General features: G+C 42.0%; 1 protein-coding gene across 3 annotated transcripts in view; it reads right to left on the minus strand.

Moving 5' to 3' along the window:
- Positions 1–259: 259 nt before the first annotated feature.
- Positions 260–20,216, minus strand: part of dnah5 (dynein, axonemal, heavy chain 5) — a 610,401-nt gene continuing 590,444 nt past the window's right edge. For all 3 annotated transcript variants that reach the window (XM_068058833.1, XM_068058843.1, XM_068058824.1), the window contains 3 exons: positions 18,119–18,271; positions 6,993–7,227; positions 260–5,847 (listed from right to left, as the gene is read on the minus strand). In XM_068058833.1, coding sequence (XP_067914934.1) covers positions 5,696–5,847; positions 6,993–7,227; positions 18,119–18,271 — 540 coding nt within the window. In that variant the 3' untranslated portion in view covers positions 260–5,695. The remainder of the gene's footprint in view (positions 5,848–6,992; positions 7,228–18,118; positions 18,272–20,216) is intronic.

The raw sequence follows: 20,216 nt of genomic DNA on the forward strand, positions 1-20,216 counted from the left end.
GTACCTAAAAAATGAGGGTTAAAGAGTCCAATTTAGCCCCTAATATCTTTAGAGACACCTAACTAATCAAATAGCAGCTTAGGGCGTTAATCCACCTCCAAAAAACAGAAAATTAAGAAAAGCAGTTAAAATTTCTATACTGATTTACAGACAGAGCCATTTTTGATTTCTGTAAAACTGATTTATAGCTCTAGGGCATTTGTATTTAATAAAACATGTACATAAAAATTATATGACATTTGCTCTTAATAAACCTCACTTTTCTCATCAAAAGCAAATGTTAAATTACAATTCAAATTATAAAAATTCTGCACATTATCTCGTTGCATATTTTGTTCAAAAATTGTTTAATTTCTTGATTAACTCTGAGCAACAACTTGAATTTAAATGGTGGTCTTAATGTAACAAAACATCCGAAGGCTTTTCAGAGAGGTGTAAGAAAAACAAAGTAGATTTTGGAGCAGCGGTCAGACATGGATGTTAACAACAACATCTTTCATCTATATAGGGCCTTTAACATAATAAAACAACCAACAAACATCAATCAAATTTAATGCTGAGCCACATAAGGAGATATTAGGGCAGAAGACCAAAAGGTTGGACAAAGAAATTGGTTTTAAGAAGTGTCATAAAGGACGAAAGTGCGGTAAGGAGGCAGACAGATTGGGGAGTGAAGTCCACAGCTTAGGGCCTAAGCAGCTGAAAGCAGGTAAAATTATGGATCCAGAATTGGAGGAGTGCAGAGTTTTCAGAGAGGTGTAGGGCTCGAGGAGATTACAGAAATAGGGAGGGGGTGAGGTCATGAAGGGACCTGAAAACTAGGATGAGAATTTTGAAATTGACGATGTCAGATTGGGAGCCAATGTAGGTCAAGAAGAACATGGAAGATGGATAAAGAGGACTTGTTGTGAGTTAAGGAATGGACAGCAACATTTTGGATGAGCTCAATATTATGGAGTGTGGAAGATAAGAGGCTAGCCAGGAAAGCATTGGAATAGTCAAGTCTACGGGTAACAAAGGCATGGATGAGGGTTTTTATAGCAGATGAGCTGAGACAAGGGTGGAGTCAGGTGATATTACAGAAGTGGAAGTAAGTGGTCCTGGTGATTAGGCGGATACATGGTCGGAAGTTCACCTCAGGATCAAATGTGACATCAAGGATGCAAATCGTCTGGTTCCATATCAGAAAGTTACCAGAGAGGATGGAGTTGGTGGCTAGGGAACAGAATTTGTGATGGGGACTGAAAACAATGGCTTTGGTCTTCCTAATGTTTAGTTGGAGGATATTTCAGTTCCTCCAGCATTGGATGTTGGACAAGTAGTGTAGAGGAGTCAAAAGGGGTGGCAGTAAGGTAGAACAAGGTGTCATCCGTGTACATGTGGAACCTGACGTCATGTTTTCTGATAATGTTTTTTTATTTTATTTATTTATTTAGAGATACAGCACTGAAACAGGCCCTTCGGCCCACCGAGTCAGTGCCGACCAACAACCACCCATTTATACTAACCCTACAGTAATCCCATATGCCCTACCACCTACCTACACTAGGGGCAATTTTTTATAACAGCCAATTTACCTATCACCTGCAAGTCCTTGGCGGAGGGAGGAAACCGGAGCACCTGGAGGAAACCCACACAGTCACAGGGAGAACTTGCAAACTCCACACAGACAGTACCCAGAATTGAACCCGGGTCCCTGGAGCTGTGAGGCTGCGGTGCTAACCACTGCGCCGCCCTGAGGATGTTGCTGAGGAGCAGCATGTAGATGTCAAATAAGAGGGGGTTTTTGAACAGATCCTTGGAAACTCCAGAGGTAATGGTGCAGGAGTGGGAAGATAAAGCTGATTCTCTTGCTACTACTGGACAGACAAGAATGTAACCAGTTGAGAGCAGTTCCACCCAGCTAGACAATGGAAGAACTAGAACCTCCACATGGAAGAAACAAAATTTGCTACAATTTATCATCACTTTTCAATATTAAAATCTTGGAATATTATCCTGCACAAATGACTCTCCGTAAGCTTCAGCTATTGTATCAGAGCACAAACTGCATCTTATATTGTGAATTTTTGTTTTATTGCTACGATATGTGAATTACTACAATGCCAAAAGCATCAAGGAAATTTGTTTTAAAGAACAAAATAAAACTGCCACAGCTGAGCTGGTTTTAGATATGTGGGTAGAAACTACTTTTGAGATCTTTTAGATTGAGTTAATTTGTACAGCTAAGTTTGTCCTTATTTGTTATTTTAAAATAGGGTCTCACGTAAACCACTTATTAGCTACATTCAATGAAGGCCACTTTACCTTTTAGCATCTCGAGGCTTATACATGCCAGATGTCCATATATTTGTCATTACATATATATAGTTATTCTAGAGAAATATTTTAAAATAGGGTCCATCTTGAAACACTGAGGCACTTAGAGGAGAATGGTGTGGTCAGCTATGTCAAAGGCTGTAGACAGGTTGAGAAGTTTACCATGATCTAGGTCACATAGGATGCCATTTGTGACTTTGATAAGGCCATTTCAGTACTGTGATGAGAGCAGAAACCTTATTGGAAGGATTCAACATGGAGTTCCAGGTAAGATAGGCATGGATTTGGGAGGCCCCTGGAATACTTCTTCTGGCTACCGGTGCAATTGGAGACATTTTTGAAGCTTTTCTACAATTGTACATTCAAGAACTTTGGAGGGGAAAGAGTTGGAGATGGAGCAATCGTATGCAAATGCAGAGGGGTAATGACAACAGATTTGAAGTGTGGCGGGGGGAGAGACAGTACCTGATGAGAGAGAACTTTTAACAATATCGGCCAACATGAAGATCGGGAAAGGAAGTTTGGTTGTCAGCAGTTTAGTGCGCATAATGTTGAGGGGGCAGGAGATGGGTTTCATGGACAAGATGAGCTCAGAGATGGAATCAGGGAAGACAGGAAAGAAACTAGAAAAAGATGTGAGATCAGGGCAAGGGCAATTAGGAATATTATAGGAAATTTGGCCTGGTGGGCTAGGGGAAGGAAGGGAAGCAGCAGAGACAGCTGAGCTGGTGGTCTCAATCTTAGTGACAAAGAATTGCATGAGCCCCTCACACTTATTAATGGAGGAGTTTTAAGAAGACAATTTTTAAGTGTTAAAGAGAAGCCAGGATTTATTTTTGCATTCCAGGATGATCCTGCAATCATGAACTATTTTGGCAGATGAGAGCAGAACCTGCTAGTGCTTTATGTGGTTCAGCCAGATCTATTGGTGAATGGCTAAACCCTTTTCTGCCATAAATGTTCAAGTCTGCAACCCTTGGACTTAAGAGAGCAGAGGTGAGGGCCGTTCTAGAGGGCACAACCGAGGTAAGGCAGAGAATGTTTTTGTGGGAACCAGGGTATCAGAATACAGTGAACAGCAGGCCAAAGGCCTGATGTTGATGGTGGAGGATTTGGTGATGGTAATGCTGTTGAAAGTCAAGGGGAGAGGTTTAGACTTCTCAAGCATCACTTACTACTTCTCCACACATCTGACAGTGACTCTGATCAGTTTTTTTAAGAACCTCCTTGAAATGTTAGACCCAATTGCCACCTCCCTCCTGATTGCTAACTTACTGCCCCAGATCGCTTCGTTCCCTTTCCTGATTGCCTCCCTTCCTAATTATCACATTCCCCGTCAAACTGCCTGGGAATGATATGCATGAGTCTGCAGCTTGCTGGTCTCGTTTAAATGAGGCCTGAGATCCAATACCAGGTATGCCTTGGGCTACCAGTTCAGGCCCAGGGATCACTCCCTGTCCCCTGTTTGAACTGGCATGGTAACGCTAACCAATTGGTGATCCAATGTCTTCAGAACGAAAGGGGAAAACAAAGTTTGTTATAATCAATGCTACTACCTTACAAAATATGTTTTAGTAACATTTTATACAGTGGAAAATATTTTTCGGTAATTTACAATTGAATCTCAGACCTAATTAAAGCAGAATTAACAATCATAGCTTGTATTTCAAGCTGGGCGATTAGAGAACATGGATTAACCAGTAGAAATAGTAAAATAATCCATTATGTCCTTCTACGAATTTAAGTGGATTTCTCATGGCAGTGCTCAAACTAGTTTGGATAATATGCTGTTTCACAGTGCTAAAGTCACACTATGCAGAATGTATTATTCTCTTGATAAAGTGTATTTGGCCTGTCCCTTTAAAGCCACAAATACTAAAAGTTGTAAGTAAGCACAGTCTAAGTTTAATTGGAATTTATGGAGGAATATTGTAGCCTGGGAGATGTTTCCAGCATCCTGGTCAGAGAAACAAAGCACAAAATGATTTCCTTTCATTGACATTTTGATAAATATTCTTCACACTTTGAAATAATATTTTTGACACTTTGTGGGGGAATTTTTGCTCTCCCCCGCGACGAGCTGAAATTAAGTCCAGCGTGGGAATGCCCCTTCTTGTCATGCAATCAATGCCCAATTAAGGGCCTCATCCCACTGCTACCACAATTAGCCCAGTGGGCAGGTCTGTTGCCGCACGTTAAGCATTTCAAAAACTGTGCAGGTTGCTTCTCGGCTCCAGGGGGTCCGGGGTCGGGGGTGCCCGGGGTGGGCTCGTTATTAAAAGACACTTAATGCCTGAATGAGGGACCCGGTATCGGTGAGGGGGGGGGGGGCCTGCTGAGAGCTACCTGATGTTCCCCTACTCCTCTCCTCCCCCGCGATCCCCAACTCACGAGTCCCCTCCCGCCCTGACCTACCTGTGGCCTGGGTCCAGTGCTGCTCCTCAGCCTCGGGATGGTTGCTCCACTGGCAGCAGCCACTGCCTCTGTGGTGGCACTGCTGAGTAAAAGAGCTGCTGGCCTATGATTGATCAGCAGGTCTCAGTGGGTGGGACTTACGTCACCGGGGTCCTTGATCCCGTGGAAGGCCCGCTGCTGTTCAGTTAAGTGCCTAATTGACATTTGATTTGGCGGACCTCCCACAGAAGGGGCAACGTGGGGTTCCCAGTGGTGCTTTTGCTGGAGGTCGAGACCCCCGTCACCCCAAAAAAATGCCGGCCTTTAAATTGGCCGTCACAAAAGTTTTAAAGTACAAAAGATGTGATACTGATGTGTAGTTAAAAATAGGCTCTCTATGATATAACTACAGAAACTAAGGATTTTGTCGTACTTTTATAAAACTTTGTTGACAATTCTAGTTCAAAGACATCTTTTAGTATAGTAACAGATATTCAACACTTATTAGAAAAATCACCTTTCCACGTTTTTCAACGCCTTAAGACTTATAAGCTTCAAAACTGCTTAGCTTTGAATATTTTGCTGCATGTGTAGGTCTAATAAAAAAGACTCAGCCTTCTGCACAAAATAAACTAAAATGAAAATAGCTATCAGTAATACAGTAGAACAAAGTGTTTTTCGACTCGTGTATATGAATCTGGCCAAAAGATAATACATCAGATAATGCAAGATACATTCTTAGTCAAAATGAAACATAATTACATAAATCTGAATCAATAAATATCCATTATCGCATTAAATCAGACAAAAATCTTCAAACATGGCCTAGAAATTACATTTCCCATTCATTTCTGAATATTAACCGGAGATATTTTAAAATTAATTTCCAGTGAAGCTGAAAAGTTGGTATGTATACTGAATACTAATGTCCATATGTCAGTAAGGTTGATGGAATGATTTTCCCAATTACTGCTCAATCTGTTTACTTGACATCACAAAGAAGTGCTACTCCACGTAAGATCCAGTGCTCAGGGGACTGAACTGTTCGGAGGTCCACTGAGGCTGTGTAGTTTAGATCAGTTCTGACTGGCTTTTTGTAGATTGGGCATGAATATAACCGGGGATCTTTTGCACCTTGAAGAGTGGTAACAAACATGGCGTCATTAGGTTTTAGGTAAATGTAAGCTGTGCATATATAATGCACAGAATCTTCAGAAGTGGATATTAAAAAATTCAGTAGTTTTACTTTGAATCAAGAAAATGCTGCTTAGAAATTAGATATTCTATACCCCTCATTCTACATTTAAATCTCTAACTATTTAAGAGGTAGAAAATAAAAAGCATGCAGCAGAAGGTCAGAGTTAGGGGAAAGGGAAATAGAGCATTCAAGATGAATATAAGTTTTTAGGAGATTGTAGGAGTGGGGTGAGGCAAGGTCATGGAAGAAATTATAGGCAAGAACAAGATTTGTAAATGCGATGTGTTGGGGGATGTGGTATCAGTGTAAGTAGATGAGGATGTGTGTGATGGCACTTGGGATTTAGTGTGGGCCAGGATATATGGCACAGAATTTTGGTTAGGTTGGAGTTTATGGAGGGTAAAGCATGCGTAGCCAGCAAGCAGAACCCTGGAGTAGTAGAGTCTGAGGGTGATAAAGGTACTGATAGGGATTTTGTTGGCAGAGGAGTTGAGATAGTGGTGAAGACAGGCAATGTTGTAGAGGTAGAAGTGAGTAGGTGAATAATGGTGATCATCATTAGTGCAAGAATAGATTTTTCTTGAGTAGCAGGTTATGAAGAAAAACAACTTAATGACAGACTACATAAAATTTGAGAAAAGGAACCACACCAACAGTAAGCTGCTATTTCTGAACTACCAATTTATAACTTTGCTTTCCACATGCACAGAAAAGAGAACTGCATACAGAAAAAGGGGTTTTGAAAAGTGTGCGAGATGGGTTTAACATTAGTCTAATGGCCAAGCTACATACAAAGCTGTCTATGTTCTCATTAATATGCATACACGTGTCAAAATGTGTCAGTTATTCCAGAAGGCCATTTTTATATAGATCCCAGAAATGCATGGATCAGTGAGGATTACAATTGGTAAATTCAAAGATTTTTTTTACCAAATGTCTCCAGCCAAAAATCCTAAAACACTATACTGATACATGGAACAAATTATATTTTTTGGACATCTATTAGGTATATCTATTAGGTTAATATTTTAAATTCAGCTCTTATATACTTTAAAGAGTTGCAAATGGATTGCATACTTACTCAGGTTATTCTGAGCAGAAATATGTATGACTGGTAACAACTCAAATAGCACTTTGGGCTTAGACTCAATGAGCTTTGAATTTCGCCTATCCCATCCAGCTCCTTCCAGATAAAGCCCATACACATAGACCCCCTCTGAAGGGGGAGCTGTGATGTCATCTTTCATCCATTTGCTGACTTCATTGCACAGAACCACACTATCCAGAGCCCAACCTTTGTGAGCACGAGTAACTTCCTGTTAAGTAAAAATTAAAGTGATGAGTTTTATCAATGAAGCATAAATCATTTCTTCACTATTGTGCTTTTTATGATGTTACAGTAAGATCTCCATCACAGTTGCCTTCTTATGACTTTCAAAAGCATCTTATCTGTTTTTGACAATAAAATACCAAAACAGCTAATATACAATTATTTAATTGACATTATATGTAACAAATGTATGAAACACTTACCAATACCTCATTAGTGAGAATAATCTACACTATAATTAGTTGTAAATTGTGAGATGAAGTATAGATGAATTTTTCCCACTATTTACATAGACTTTACAGCAAGGAAACAGGCTGTTCGGCCCAACCAATCTGTGTTGTTTATCCTCCCATACGAGCAGCGGTCATAACCCCATGTGCCGGTTCTGTTCCCATATCCCTTTACCCCTTTTCCTTCAACCAACTCTCTAACCTATTCTTAAATGTTGATATACTGACACTTAAACGATGCGTATCTCCATGATATCTTGGTTTATGTTTCAAATCATTCAAGTCAACATACTTTGACTTCGTTCACACTTTAGTATAAACATACTTTGTCAATACAAATCTAAATGATTTCATTGTATTAAAAACTCATTTATATAGTGGTATATCTTCAGGACGTTGAATGCCTTGGAGTGTTTCAATATAAAGTAGCATTCCTTGTGCATCTGAAATGCTATGCAAAATTACACATTTAATTATGTGTGAGATTATTGATGCAGTGTTTGCTATGTACATAAACATAATAATGCAACTCCCTTTCTAAAGCTTGAAAGAATTGATGAACAAAGTGTTCCTCAGAGATTTAAAGATTAAATTCTTCAGATTTAATCTAATTATTTTGCTCAGGCTGACTGAATACATTGCTAACTGTTTCTCAAGAGAATATTATGAAAGAACTTCTGTGAGGGAACAAAAGCCATGCCAAATTAACTGTTCTTGCATACATGTTTCAACGAAGAATCACCATTGCTTTCTTTCATATGCGACAGCAAAGCCTTATTATTAGTCTTACACCAATAGATATATATTTCTAAAACAAACCTTGAAGCCAGTGGAAAGGAAATCGGGCAGGGTGTATAAAGCTAATCCACTACCGCCAGTTTTAGACCCCCGTTAAAGTTGAATTTTGCCTGTTATAGGTTTGTAGCTACATCAATTGCACCATGTGTCATTATGGCTCAGATCAACTAAATCAGCAGAGACCAAGGATTGAACCTGAGGCCTTTTGATCACTGAGAAATAGGGCAGACATTGAAGCAACGGGGACAGCGTATAGAAGAACCACAAGGCTGATCCCAATTATCAGTGGACTGAGTATTGAGGAGAAAATAGAGAAACTTGAGAAGCGTTTCAGCCCTGAAAGGATGTGGGACAAGAAGACACCTTATGGAGGTATATAAGAGAGTTCATCTTCTTTTCTTCTGTGCCTAGTGACATATGAGGCGACCCATTTCTTGCATTATCTTTACATCCATCTTTTATGTGGGCAGGTTGTTTGCTAGATCGGGGGTCCGGCTCAATGGAATTGGGGATTTACCACTCCACACCCATCAGATACGAGTGGGAGTCAACCCAGTATTCAGAGGCCAGATCTGTAGTTTTCTGCTTGCTGGAGATACAGTGGCGGGGGGGGGGGGGCGGTGGCGGGGGGAACTTTGCTCGCCTCAGACCTAAGTACCCTGATGGATGTCAACCCAGTGTTCAGACACAGGGGAGGTTAAATTGGTTAACCCCACAAAAACAGGTGTAGGGACTACCAGCGTGCTCTGTGCTGTACATTGGCTGCATGCATTAGCAGGGAGTCCAACATCATTACTAACTTTCACTACTTAGTGAGCGAGAAGAACTGAAAGAAATCAGTAGAAGTAGAGAAATGGTGTTGGGGAAATTGATGGGATTGATGGCTGATAAATCCCCAGGGCCTGATGGTATGCATCCCAGAGTACTTAAGCAAGTGGCCCTAGAAACAGTGGATGCATTGGTGGTCATCTTCCAGATTCCATAGACTCTGGAACAGTTCCAACAGATTGGAGGGTAGCTAATGTAACCCCACTATTTAAAAAGGGAGGTGGAGAGAATGCGGGGAATTATAGACCAGTCAGCCTGATGTCGGTAGGGGGAAAAATTCTAGAGTCCATTATCAAAGATTTTATAGCAGAGCACATAGAGGACAGTGGTAGAATCGGGCAGAACAGCATGGATTTACGAAAGGGAAATCATGCTTGACAAATCTACTAGAATTCTTCGAGGATGTAACTAGTAGAGTTGATGAGGGGGAGCCAGTGGATGTGGTTTATTTGGACTTTAAGAAGGCTTTCGACAAAGTCCCACATAAGAGATTAGCGTGTAAAATTAAAGCGCATGGACTGGGGGTAGTGTATTGCGATGGATAGAAAATTGGTTGGCAGATAGGAAACAAAGAGTAGGGATAAATGCGTCTTTTTCCAAATGGCAGGTAGTGACTAGTGGGGTACCGCAGGGATCGTGCTAGGACCCCAGCTATTCATAATATACATTAATGATTTAGGTGAGGGAACTAAATGTAATATCTACAAATTTGCAGATGACACAAAGCTGGGTGGGAAGGTGAGTTGTGAGGAGGATGCGGAGAGGCTTCAGGGGGATTTGGACAAGTTGAGTGAGTGGGCTAATGCATGGCAGATGCAGTATAATGTGGATAAATGTGAGGTTATCCACTTTGGTAGCAAAAACAGGAAGGCAGATTATTATCTGCATGGCTATAAACTGAGAGAGGGGAATATGCAGTGAGACCTGGGTGTTCTCGTACACCAGTCGCTGAAGGTAAGCATGCAGGTGCAACAGGCGGTAAAAAAGGCAAATGGTGTGTTGGCCTTCATAGAGATAGGATTCGAGTACAGGAGCAGGGATGTCTTGCTGCAATTATACAGGGCCTTGGTGAGGGCACACCTGGAATATTGCGTGCAGTTTTGGTCTCCTTATCGGAGGAAGGATGTTCTTGCTATAGAGGGAGTGCAGCGAAGGTATTCCAGACTGATTCCTGGGATGGTGGGACTGACGTCTGAGGAGAGATTGAGTCGGTTAGGATTACATTCGCTGGAGTTCAGAAGAGTGAGGGGGGATCTCATAGAAACCTATAAAATTCTAACAGAACTTGACAGGGTGGATGCAGGAAGGATGTTCCCGATGGTGGGGGAGTCCAGAACCAGGGGTCATAGTCTAAGGATATGGGGTAAACCTTTCAGGACTGAGATGAGGAGAAATATCTTCACCCAGAGAGTGGTGACCTGTGGAATTCGCTACCACAGAAAGCAGTTGAGGCCAAAACATTGTATGTTTTCAAGAAGGAGTTAGATACAACTCTTGGGTCTAAAGGGATCAAAGGGTATGGGGCGAAAGCAGGAACAGGCTATTGAGTTGGATGATCAGCCATGATCATAATAAATGGCGCAGCAGGCTCAAAGGGCCGAATGGCCTACTCCTGCTTCTATTTCCAATGTTTAAAGCTAGCCTGCACCTCTTAAAGGAGAAGCGTATTGTTTCCATAGCTGGTGCTGGGAGTCATTCTGCAACTGAATCTGACCTGGGAAAGAGAGAAGAATGGCTGATCATGGGAGAGTGCGGGCCTCCAGGTTTTCAGACATTGCACTGGAGGTCTTGTTGGAGGAGTTGGTAAGAAGGAGAGATGTCCTAGACCCTCAGAAGTGGGGGGGGGGGGGTGCGAAAGATGGGTGTAGGAGACCTTCCAGACACATGATGAGAGAGCAGTGCAAACAGATAGCCTTGGAGCTTAATGCCAGGACTGTAATCCCAAAGACCTGGATGCAGCGCCAGAAGAGCTCTAACGACCTCATTTGAGTGGTCAACGTCAGTCAATGCATTTTCAATTGCCATATCCTACCAATTGCACCAGTAGCCTCAGACACTGCTCAATTCATCACACCCCCACCACTCAACTACCAATAATCTCAATTAAACAGGACTCACAGAACCTTTACAGTGCAGAAGGAGGCCATTCAGCCCATCGTGTCCGCACTGGCTCTCTGAAAGAGTAATCCCCTCTGTTCCATTTCCCTGGCTTCTCCCCATAACCCTGCACATTCTTCCTTTTCATATACCTGTCTAATTCCCTTTTGAGTGCTTTAATTGAACCTGCCTCCACCACATTCTCTGGCAGCACATTCCAGACCGTAAGCACTCGCTGTGTGAAAAAGTTTTTCCTCATGTAACTTTTGTTTCTCTTACCAAATACTTTAAATTTATGCCCTCTCATTCTCGATCCTTTCACGAGTGGGAACAGTTTCTATCTATCTACTCTGTCCAGACCCCTCATAATTTTGAATACCTCTGTCAAATCACCTCTCAGCCTTCTCTTCTCCGAGGAAAATAATCCTAACTTCTCTAATCTATCTACATAACTGAAATTCCTCATCCCTGGAACCATTCTCGTGAATCTTTTCTGTACTCTGTCCAATGCCCTCAAGTCTTTCCTAAAGTGCGGCACCCAGAAATGGATGCAATCCTCCAGCTTAGGCCGAACTAGTGTGTTATACATAACATTCTTCAAGTTGTACCCTATGCCCCTATTAATAAAGTCCAGGATACTGTAGGCTGTATTAACTGCTCTCTCAACCTGTTCTGCCACCTCCAATGACTTATGCACATATACGCCCAGGTCCCTTTGCTCCTGCATCCCCTTTAGAATGGTACCCTTTATTTTATATTGTCTCGCCATGTTCTTCCTAACAAAATGAATCACCATATTTCTCTGCATTGAACTTCATCTGCCACCTGTCTGCCCATTCCACCAACTTGTCTATGTCCTTTTGAAGTTCCAGACTATCCTCCTCAGTTCACAATGCTTCCAAGTTTCGTATCATCTGCAAACTTTGAAATTGTGCCCTGTCCACCAAGGTCTAGGTCAACTCATACCTAACATTCATATGTTTCACCTCACCCTCACACACTGAGCACAGTTGCAAGCCTCACACCGATATCTCACACCATACACACACTGACAGATATCTAACTTTGACAGCCACATCACCCAAACAGATTGCACAACACTCACTGACACACTTCCTTCTCACTTGTAGAAGAAGGTAGCACACAACTAGAGGCAGCAGGAACTAATCAGAGGGGGCGAGGTGCACCTGCATGTTCTAACCCTCATTGAGGATTATGCTGGCCATTATGGGAAAGGGCCATCCCTTAGGCCATGACCACCTGCGAGAATGAAGCCATTGAAGCTAACGGTATCCGCATACCTAATCCTTCTTCTCACATCCACTTCTCTCTCATCCCTAACTCCTTTCTGACTTATAAGTTGCAGATGGTGTAAGCATGTACTTCTTACTTGTTCCTGTCCTCTCACCACAACCCAACACTTGTCCCTTTTTCATTTCAAATATCCAAAAACTTCAATCATCCCAGGCTATGGAAGACCAGGAGGACAGTGAAGATGAAGACACACCATCACTCAATTTAACAATTGCAGTCACCAGCTCATATACTGACAGTACACATAATTTAGAAGATAGCACAGAGGTGAGAACTGCAAGTGATGAGACACAAGGCACAGGTGCATTGCAGCCAGGGCAAGGAGAAAGGAGAGCACAGTTGCCAGCTCACTGCGGTGTGAGATCACATGCTACAGAGGATTCAGATGAAGACTTTGATGGGCTAGACTACAGAAATAGGTTAATAGATGTACACCCTGAAATATTTCATGCATTGGGAAGCATTCAATGTCAAGATACACAGAGGAGCCCAGTGCCAACTTTGCACAGATGTTTGCGCAGAGCTTAGAGTTAATCCTTTCCAGTACAGAAATGGTGGACAACTCCAACACACTTGTGCAATCATCCATGATACAGCATTTGATGACCACTGTCGCAGTTTCCATTGCAGCACAAGCAGCAGCCACCGAACATATGAGTGTTGTAGTGGAAGCTCAGACTGCTGCCAACATGGTTCTGGATAATGGTGTTCAAAGGGGCTTCTAGGGTGTCACAGCAACCCAGACAACTGTTCTTTAACATATTACTAGGATTGCTGAGGTGCCACTTAGGGAGAGTAGCAGTGGTTCCATGGAGCAAAAACATGTTGTCCTCTCTCTGAGTGACAGCATACATGCTCATAAGAAATAGGAGCAGAAGTAGACCATATGGTCTCTCCGGCCTGATCCGCCATTCAATAATGATCATGGATGATCTTCTGCCTCAAATCCACTTTTCTGCCCACTCCCCATATCCCTGATTCCTTGGGTGACCAAAAATCTGCCTATCTCAGGCTTGAATATACTCAACAATGGAGCATTCACAACCCTCTGGCGTAGAGAATTCCAAAGATTCAAAACCCTCTGACTGAAGACATTTCTCCTGATCTCAGTCCTAAATGATCGACCCCTTATCCTGAGACTGTGCCCCTGTGTTCTAGATTCCCCAGCCAGGGGAAAAAATCTCTCAGTGTCTACCCTGTCAAGCCCCTTCAGAATCTTGTACGTTTCAAAAAGATTACCTCTCATTCTTCTAAAATCCAGACAGTAGAGGCCCAATTTACTCAGCCTCTCATCCCAGTGCCCAATCTAGTGAACCTTTGCTCTACTGCCACCAATGCAAGTATAGTCTTCCTTAAAAAGGGAGGCCAAAACTGCACACAGTACTCCAGGTATGGTCTCATCAAAGCCCTATACAATTGTAGCAAGACCTCCTTATTCTTGTACTCCAATCCCCTTGCAATAAAGGACAACATGCCATTTGCCTTCCTAATTGCTTGCTGTACCTACATGCTAACTTTCTGTGTTGCTTGGACGAGTACTCCCAAGTCCTTCTGAACATCAACATTTAGAAGTTTTACACATGTTGAAAAATATTCTGCTTTACAATTCTTACTACCAAAGTGAACAACCTCACACAACGCCAAATCATACTCCATCTACTACTTTGTTGTCCACTCACTTAACCTGTCTATATCTCTGTGTCCTCCTCACAACTTACATTCCCACCTAACTTTGTATCATCAGGCGACAAAGTGGCCTAGTATCCCTACTCTCCGCTTCCTGTCTGTTAACCAATCCTATATCCATGCTTCTATATTACCCCCTACTCCATGAGCCCTTATCTTGCATATTAACCTTTTGTGTGATACCTTATTGAATTCCTTTTGGAAATTCAAGTATACTGCATCTACTGGCTCCCTTTTATCTACCCTACTAGTCACATCCTCAAAAACTTTAATAAATTTGTCAAACATGATTCCCTTTTCAACGACGTGTTGACTCTGATCTTACTATGATTTTCTAAATGCATTTTTAAGACTTCTTTCATAATAGATTCTGGCATTTTCCCAATGACTGATGTCAGGCGAACTGGCCTGTAGTTACCTGTTTTCTCTCTCCCTCCTTTCTTGAATAGCGGTGTTACATTTTCTAACTTCCAACCCTCTGGGCCCTTTCTAGAATCTAGGGAATTTTGGACCAGTCTCAGGCATGCCCCCACTTTTCCAGTGCTGTTTCAGTTGCCTGTCAACCAACCAGCCCAGACTGCTGTTGCCCATGCCAAAATGGTATCCTCCAAGGCCATCTGCAATATCCTCCAGTGAATGTCAGCAGCCTTCCACCAACATGTTACAGCCAGTGAGATAGCACCTTGTAGAAGCACAAGGACAAGGAAAGGCACATGGAAGACAGGCACTAAGTGAGTGCACAAGGATGATTAATCTACTTTTGTTTGCAGAAACGGCAAGATTTAATTTATAAGTTTGGTTTGGAATGTGTATTTGCATTGGCTTTTATTTTTTCATTGTGGGCAAGAGGACAATGTGATGGTCAGTGAAAAAGGAAAGATAAATAATGTAGGGCTGTTGGTGATTGGGGTTGAGGTTTCTAGTAATGCACTTGAATTAGCTGTTCAAAAATTTCCTCTTTTGCCTCTTCCACCTCTTCCTCCTACTCCTGGTCCTCAGCTTCTTGTCTAATAGGTGATGGCAAGGGTTGTTCCCTCATAATGGAATGGCTGAGCAGCATGCGGCATACCACCACCAAACCTGAGATCCGCTCAGTCCTACAGAGTGGTGCGGGCACCAGAATTGTTGCGTCAGGGTACCACTGGTCTGCTCCATCAGATTTCTTGTGGCAGCATGGCTATCGTTGTATGCCTGCTGCACACATGTGCATGGGTTGCAGAGTGGAGCCATGAGCCATGTCATCAGTGGATAGCCCTTGCCACCCAGTAGCCCCCCTTTAGTTTGCCATGGTGCCCTGAAATAAAGCTGGCCCAGCAGATTGCCACAAAATGAATGTATCGTTACTGCTGCCAGAATATCGGGCATTGATCTGCATGATGCTCTGCCTATGGTCACACACCAGCTGCACATTGAGCGAGTGGAATCAGTACAGGTATATGGCGGAGTTGAGATGAGGTACATGTAAAGCAATATGCGTGCACTATGCAACATGGGGAAGCCTGCAATCCTTGCAATCCCTTGTGCTCACTTGCTTGCTTTTCTCCAGCATGAGCGAATGAGATGAAGTTGTCTCTCTATGTATACAGAGACATTCCTTATGCAGCAGTGTACTGAAAATTTTGACATGTTGCTTATATCTCCAGCAGCAACCTGGAAGGAGCCAGACACATAAAAGTTTATAACCGCAGTCACTTTCACAGTCACTGGCAATACAGTCCTTGACTTGGTCTGGGGTTGAAGTGGTAGCAAATTTCAGTGTGGACCTCCATAGTGAAGCACAGACATCTCAAACATTGATTCAGGAGAAGAATTGCTCCCTAAACACCCTGGGTGGATATGGCCTCCTGCTGAGAGCCCTTCTCCCTCTCCTCCTCCTTTCTCTTCTAGTAGCTTGACGTGCTCTGCATGTCCTCTGCTCATTCTCCCAGTCATCCTCAGTGCCAAAAGCAAGGCCTAATAGTCCAAACACATCTGGAAGCAACTGATTTGTGCACAAGCCAGCAAAAAATACTTCAAGTACCTGCCAGATCACTCCCTTTTGAAACTACAAACAACTATAAAAAGCTTCCAAAACATCTAGAATTGCAGCAATAATCAGAAGAAATAAACCAGCAATTAACCTGTAAGTAGTTGATGATCCCTATTATTGATGCTGGTAGGGGTCATTCATGCCATTGAGCATATGTTCAGCTGTGGGAGGTTAAGAGAGGGTGTAGGCTGGAGTGCGGTGCTGCAAAATGGCAATGCTGGCATCAAATTGAGTTGTACATTGACTGACATTGTGATCTGCCTGTTCTGCATGCCACCGGCAGACGTTGGATGCATACACGTTAGCCTCTTTATCAATATGGAACCTGATGCACTTCACTTCAGAATTGCGCATGCATGCAGAAAGCACTATTTTAGAATCTTAAGGACCCGTGTAGTGCCCCAAAATGGGCACTACTGAGACCAATTTCGGCGTCAGGAACCCCTGTCTCCACTTACGAGAGCAAGCTGGATTGCAGTATGAACCCATAACCTGACTCAGATGTGGAAGCGCTACCACTGAGCCAAGGCTCACTTCAGTAAATGATATGGGAAATCCAGAACACTACATCAACTAAAACTATGATGTAGGTAAGGTGGCACAGATTCAAATTGGTGAAAGGCAAATTGAGAACTGATATCAGGAAATTTTCTTCATGCTGAGAGTGATCAATATGTGGAATGCAAATAGGTAGGTTAATGGAGACAAGAATACTTTATTGCAATCCAGTCTCAGATGCCATGAGAATGTGGTAGTGATGGGCCTTCTCCTTGAACTGCTGCCGTCTGTGTGGTGATTTCGCTCCCACAATGATTTTAGGTATGGAATTCCATGATTTTGATCTAACAGCGATGAAGGAACAGCAATATACGTTCAAGTCAGGACAGTTTGTATCTTAGAAGGAAACTTGCAGGTGATAGTGTTCCCATGTCATTTCTGCTCTTCACCTTGGTGCTACAGATCACGGGGCTAGGAGGAGCTGTTAATGCAAGTTTGGTGGATTGCTGCAGTGCACTGTGTAGTTAGTTTTCATAGTGAAATGTTCCAAGGTAGCATGCAAAAGTAGCATTTTTTGAAATCCCAACTGATAATAATTGAAATTAGTTTATGTGAGCTAGTTTAACAAAGTCGTTCATTGCAATTACCAGAGATTTCAACAACAACTTGAATTTATTATAGCACCTTTAATTCCTCATGGTGCTTCACAGGATGTTTATCAAACAAAATTTGACATTAATCTACGTAGGAAGATATTAGGGCAGGTGACCAAAAGCTTGGTCAAAGAGTGTTTTAAAGAAGGAGAAGTAGAGAGGTGGACAGGTTTAGGGAGGGAAATCCACAGTTTAGGGCCTAGGCAGTTGAAGGCCCTGCCACCAATGGTGGGGAGCGATTAAAATCAGGGATGCGCAAGAGACCAGAATTAGAGGAGTGCAGAGATCTTGGAGGGTTGCAGGTGGAGGTGGTTGTAGGGATAAGGAGAGGCAAGGTCATGAAGGGATTTGAAATCCAGGATGAGAATTTTAAAATCGAGACAATGGTAAGTTGGGAGCCAATGTAGGTCAGCGAGCACAGGGTTGATGGGACTTGGTGTGAGTTAGGATATGGGTAGCAGAGTTTTGGATGAGCTCAAGTCTATGGAACGTGGCAGAAAGGGGGCCGGCCAGGAGAGCATTGGAACAGTCAAGTCCAGAGGTAAAAAGATAACCTTAATTAGTTTTAAACAAAGAACTAGAAGGTAATCAGAATATGTTATTTTTGACAAGTATGGTTGAATTTAAAGTAGCATGGTAGATAATTTCACCTGCACAACCTTAGAAATATTAATTAGAAGCAGGTATCAATGATAATTGTACAAAACCTCAACAATAAACTAGAGACTAGGAGATTAGCATTACTTGTCTCATTGCTGTTAGAAATCCCTGAGGGTTAAAAAAGCCAGTCATCCAGAAGCAGTTTGGTCGCCCTTCAAAAATCCAGGAATGGAATTGACGATTTCGCTCCAATAGTTCAGTAAACCAAAAGCCAAGTGTGCTTGATTCCCAGGATGTCTGGAGAACAAACATTTTCATTACTGATTAAACTAATACTCTCTTCTGAAATAAAAGGACATCGTAAATCGTATTATTCAAAGCACAGAGAATTATAAAAATTATGCCTTGTTAAGCAATAGGTGCAAGTCCAGAATAAAATTCTAATGGCACCAGTATACTCAGCTAAGTGGATTCCTAATTAGGTGACAATTCGCACACTCTGTTCATCTTTACTCCGATTTTACTGACACCCATAGACAATGGGTTATGGACAAAAAGTGGGGCTGTGGGACTAATCAGAACTGCTCTTTCAAAGACCCAGTACAGGCACAATGGGCTGAGTGGGCTCCTTCTGTGCTGTAAGCTTCTGTGATTCTACAATTCTAATCAGATTGAGTGAAGTGAAGTTTGATTCGTGCAAGAGATCTTGACGAGGATAAGTGTTTTCTCTTAATGATAGGACAACACAATCAAACAGCAAGGGGCAGCAAACATTGGTGCGAGTTGTTTATAGGGCACCAAACAGTAGTGGTAATGTTGGGCACGGTATACATCAAGAAATTGGAGGTGCATTAACATGCGTAATACAGTAATAATGGGTGAATTTAATTTACACATAGACTGGGTTAGCACTAATGTTGTGGAGGATGAATTCCTGGAGTGTGTACAAGATGGGTGTCTGGAGCAGTACGTTCAAGAACCAACTAGGGATCAAGCTATTTTAGATTTATTATTATGTAATAAAAAAGGGCTAATTAATAACCGTGCTGTAAAGGAGACTTTGGGAAATATTGAACACAATATGAAAGAATTTTACATTAAGTTTGAAAGTGATATAGTTCATTCTGAAACTAGGATCTTAAATCTGAACAAAGGAAACTCTGAAGGCATGAGGGGCAGGTCGGGCTATGGTGGATTGGGAAAATACACTAAAGGATTTGACAGTAGACAGGCAATGGCTAGTATTTAAAGAAGTATTACATGGTCTACAATAAATATACATTCCTCTAAGACACAAAAATCCAACAGGAAAGATGCATCAAACATGGTTAACAAAAGAAGTTAAAGATTGCATTAGATCAAAGGAAATGGCTTATAAGTTTGCCAGAAAAAGTGGTAAGCCCAAGATTTGGGAGCAATATAGAATCCAGCAAAGGATGACCAAGAAACTGATAAAGAAAGGGAAAATAGAATATGAATGAAAGCTAGCGAGAAACATAAAGGCAGACTGTAAAAGCTTCTTTAGGCATGTAAAAAAAAAAGCAGCGCGGACAAATGTGGGTCCATTACAGGCAGAGACAGGAGAATTTATAATGGAGAACAGGGCAATTGTGGAGAAACGAAACAATTACTTTGTGTCTGTATTCATGGAAGAAGATACAGAAAATCTCCCAGAAATACTACGGAACCAGGGGACTTGTGAAAATGAGGAACTGAAAGAAATTAGTATTAATAAAGAGGTGGCTATAGAGATAGTGGATGCATTGGTGGTTATCTTTCAAAATTTTATAGATTCTGGAAAGGTTCCTGCAGAATGGACAGTAGAAAATTTAACCCCACTATTTAAGAAAGGATAGAGAGAGAAAACAGGGCAACTACAGACCTGTTAGTTTGATGTCAGTTGTAGGGAAAATGTTAGAATATATTATAAAAGATGTGATAACGAGAAATTTAGAAAATAATGATATGATTGGGCAGAGTCGACATGGATTTGTTTGGCAAACCTGTTGGAGTTTTTTGAGGATAAAGGAGAACCAGTGGATGTGGTGTACATGGATTTTCAGAAGGCTTTTGATAAGGTCCTACACAGGAGATTAGTAAACAAAATTAGAGCACATGGGATTGGGGGTAATATGGATTGAGAATTGGTTAACAGACAGAAAACAGAGAGTAGGAACAAACGGGTCATTCTCAGGATGGCAGGCTGTTACTAGTGGGCTACCACAAGGATCAGTGCTGGGGC

The sequence above is a fragment of the Heterodontus francisci genome, chromosome 2 (assembly GCF_036365525.1).
Source record: "Heterodontus francisci isolate sHetFra1 chromosome 2, sHetFra1.hap1, whole genome shotgun sequence".
NCBI classification, from domain to species: Eukaryota; Metazoa; Chordata; class Chondrichthyes; order Heterodontiformes; family Heterodontidae; genus Heterodontus; species Heterodontus francisci.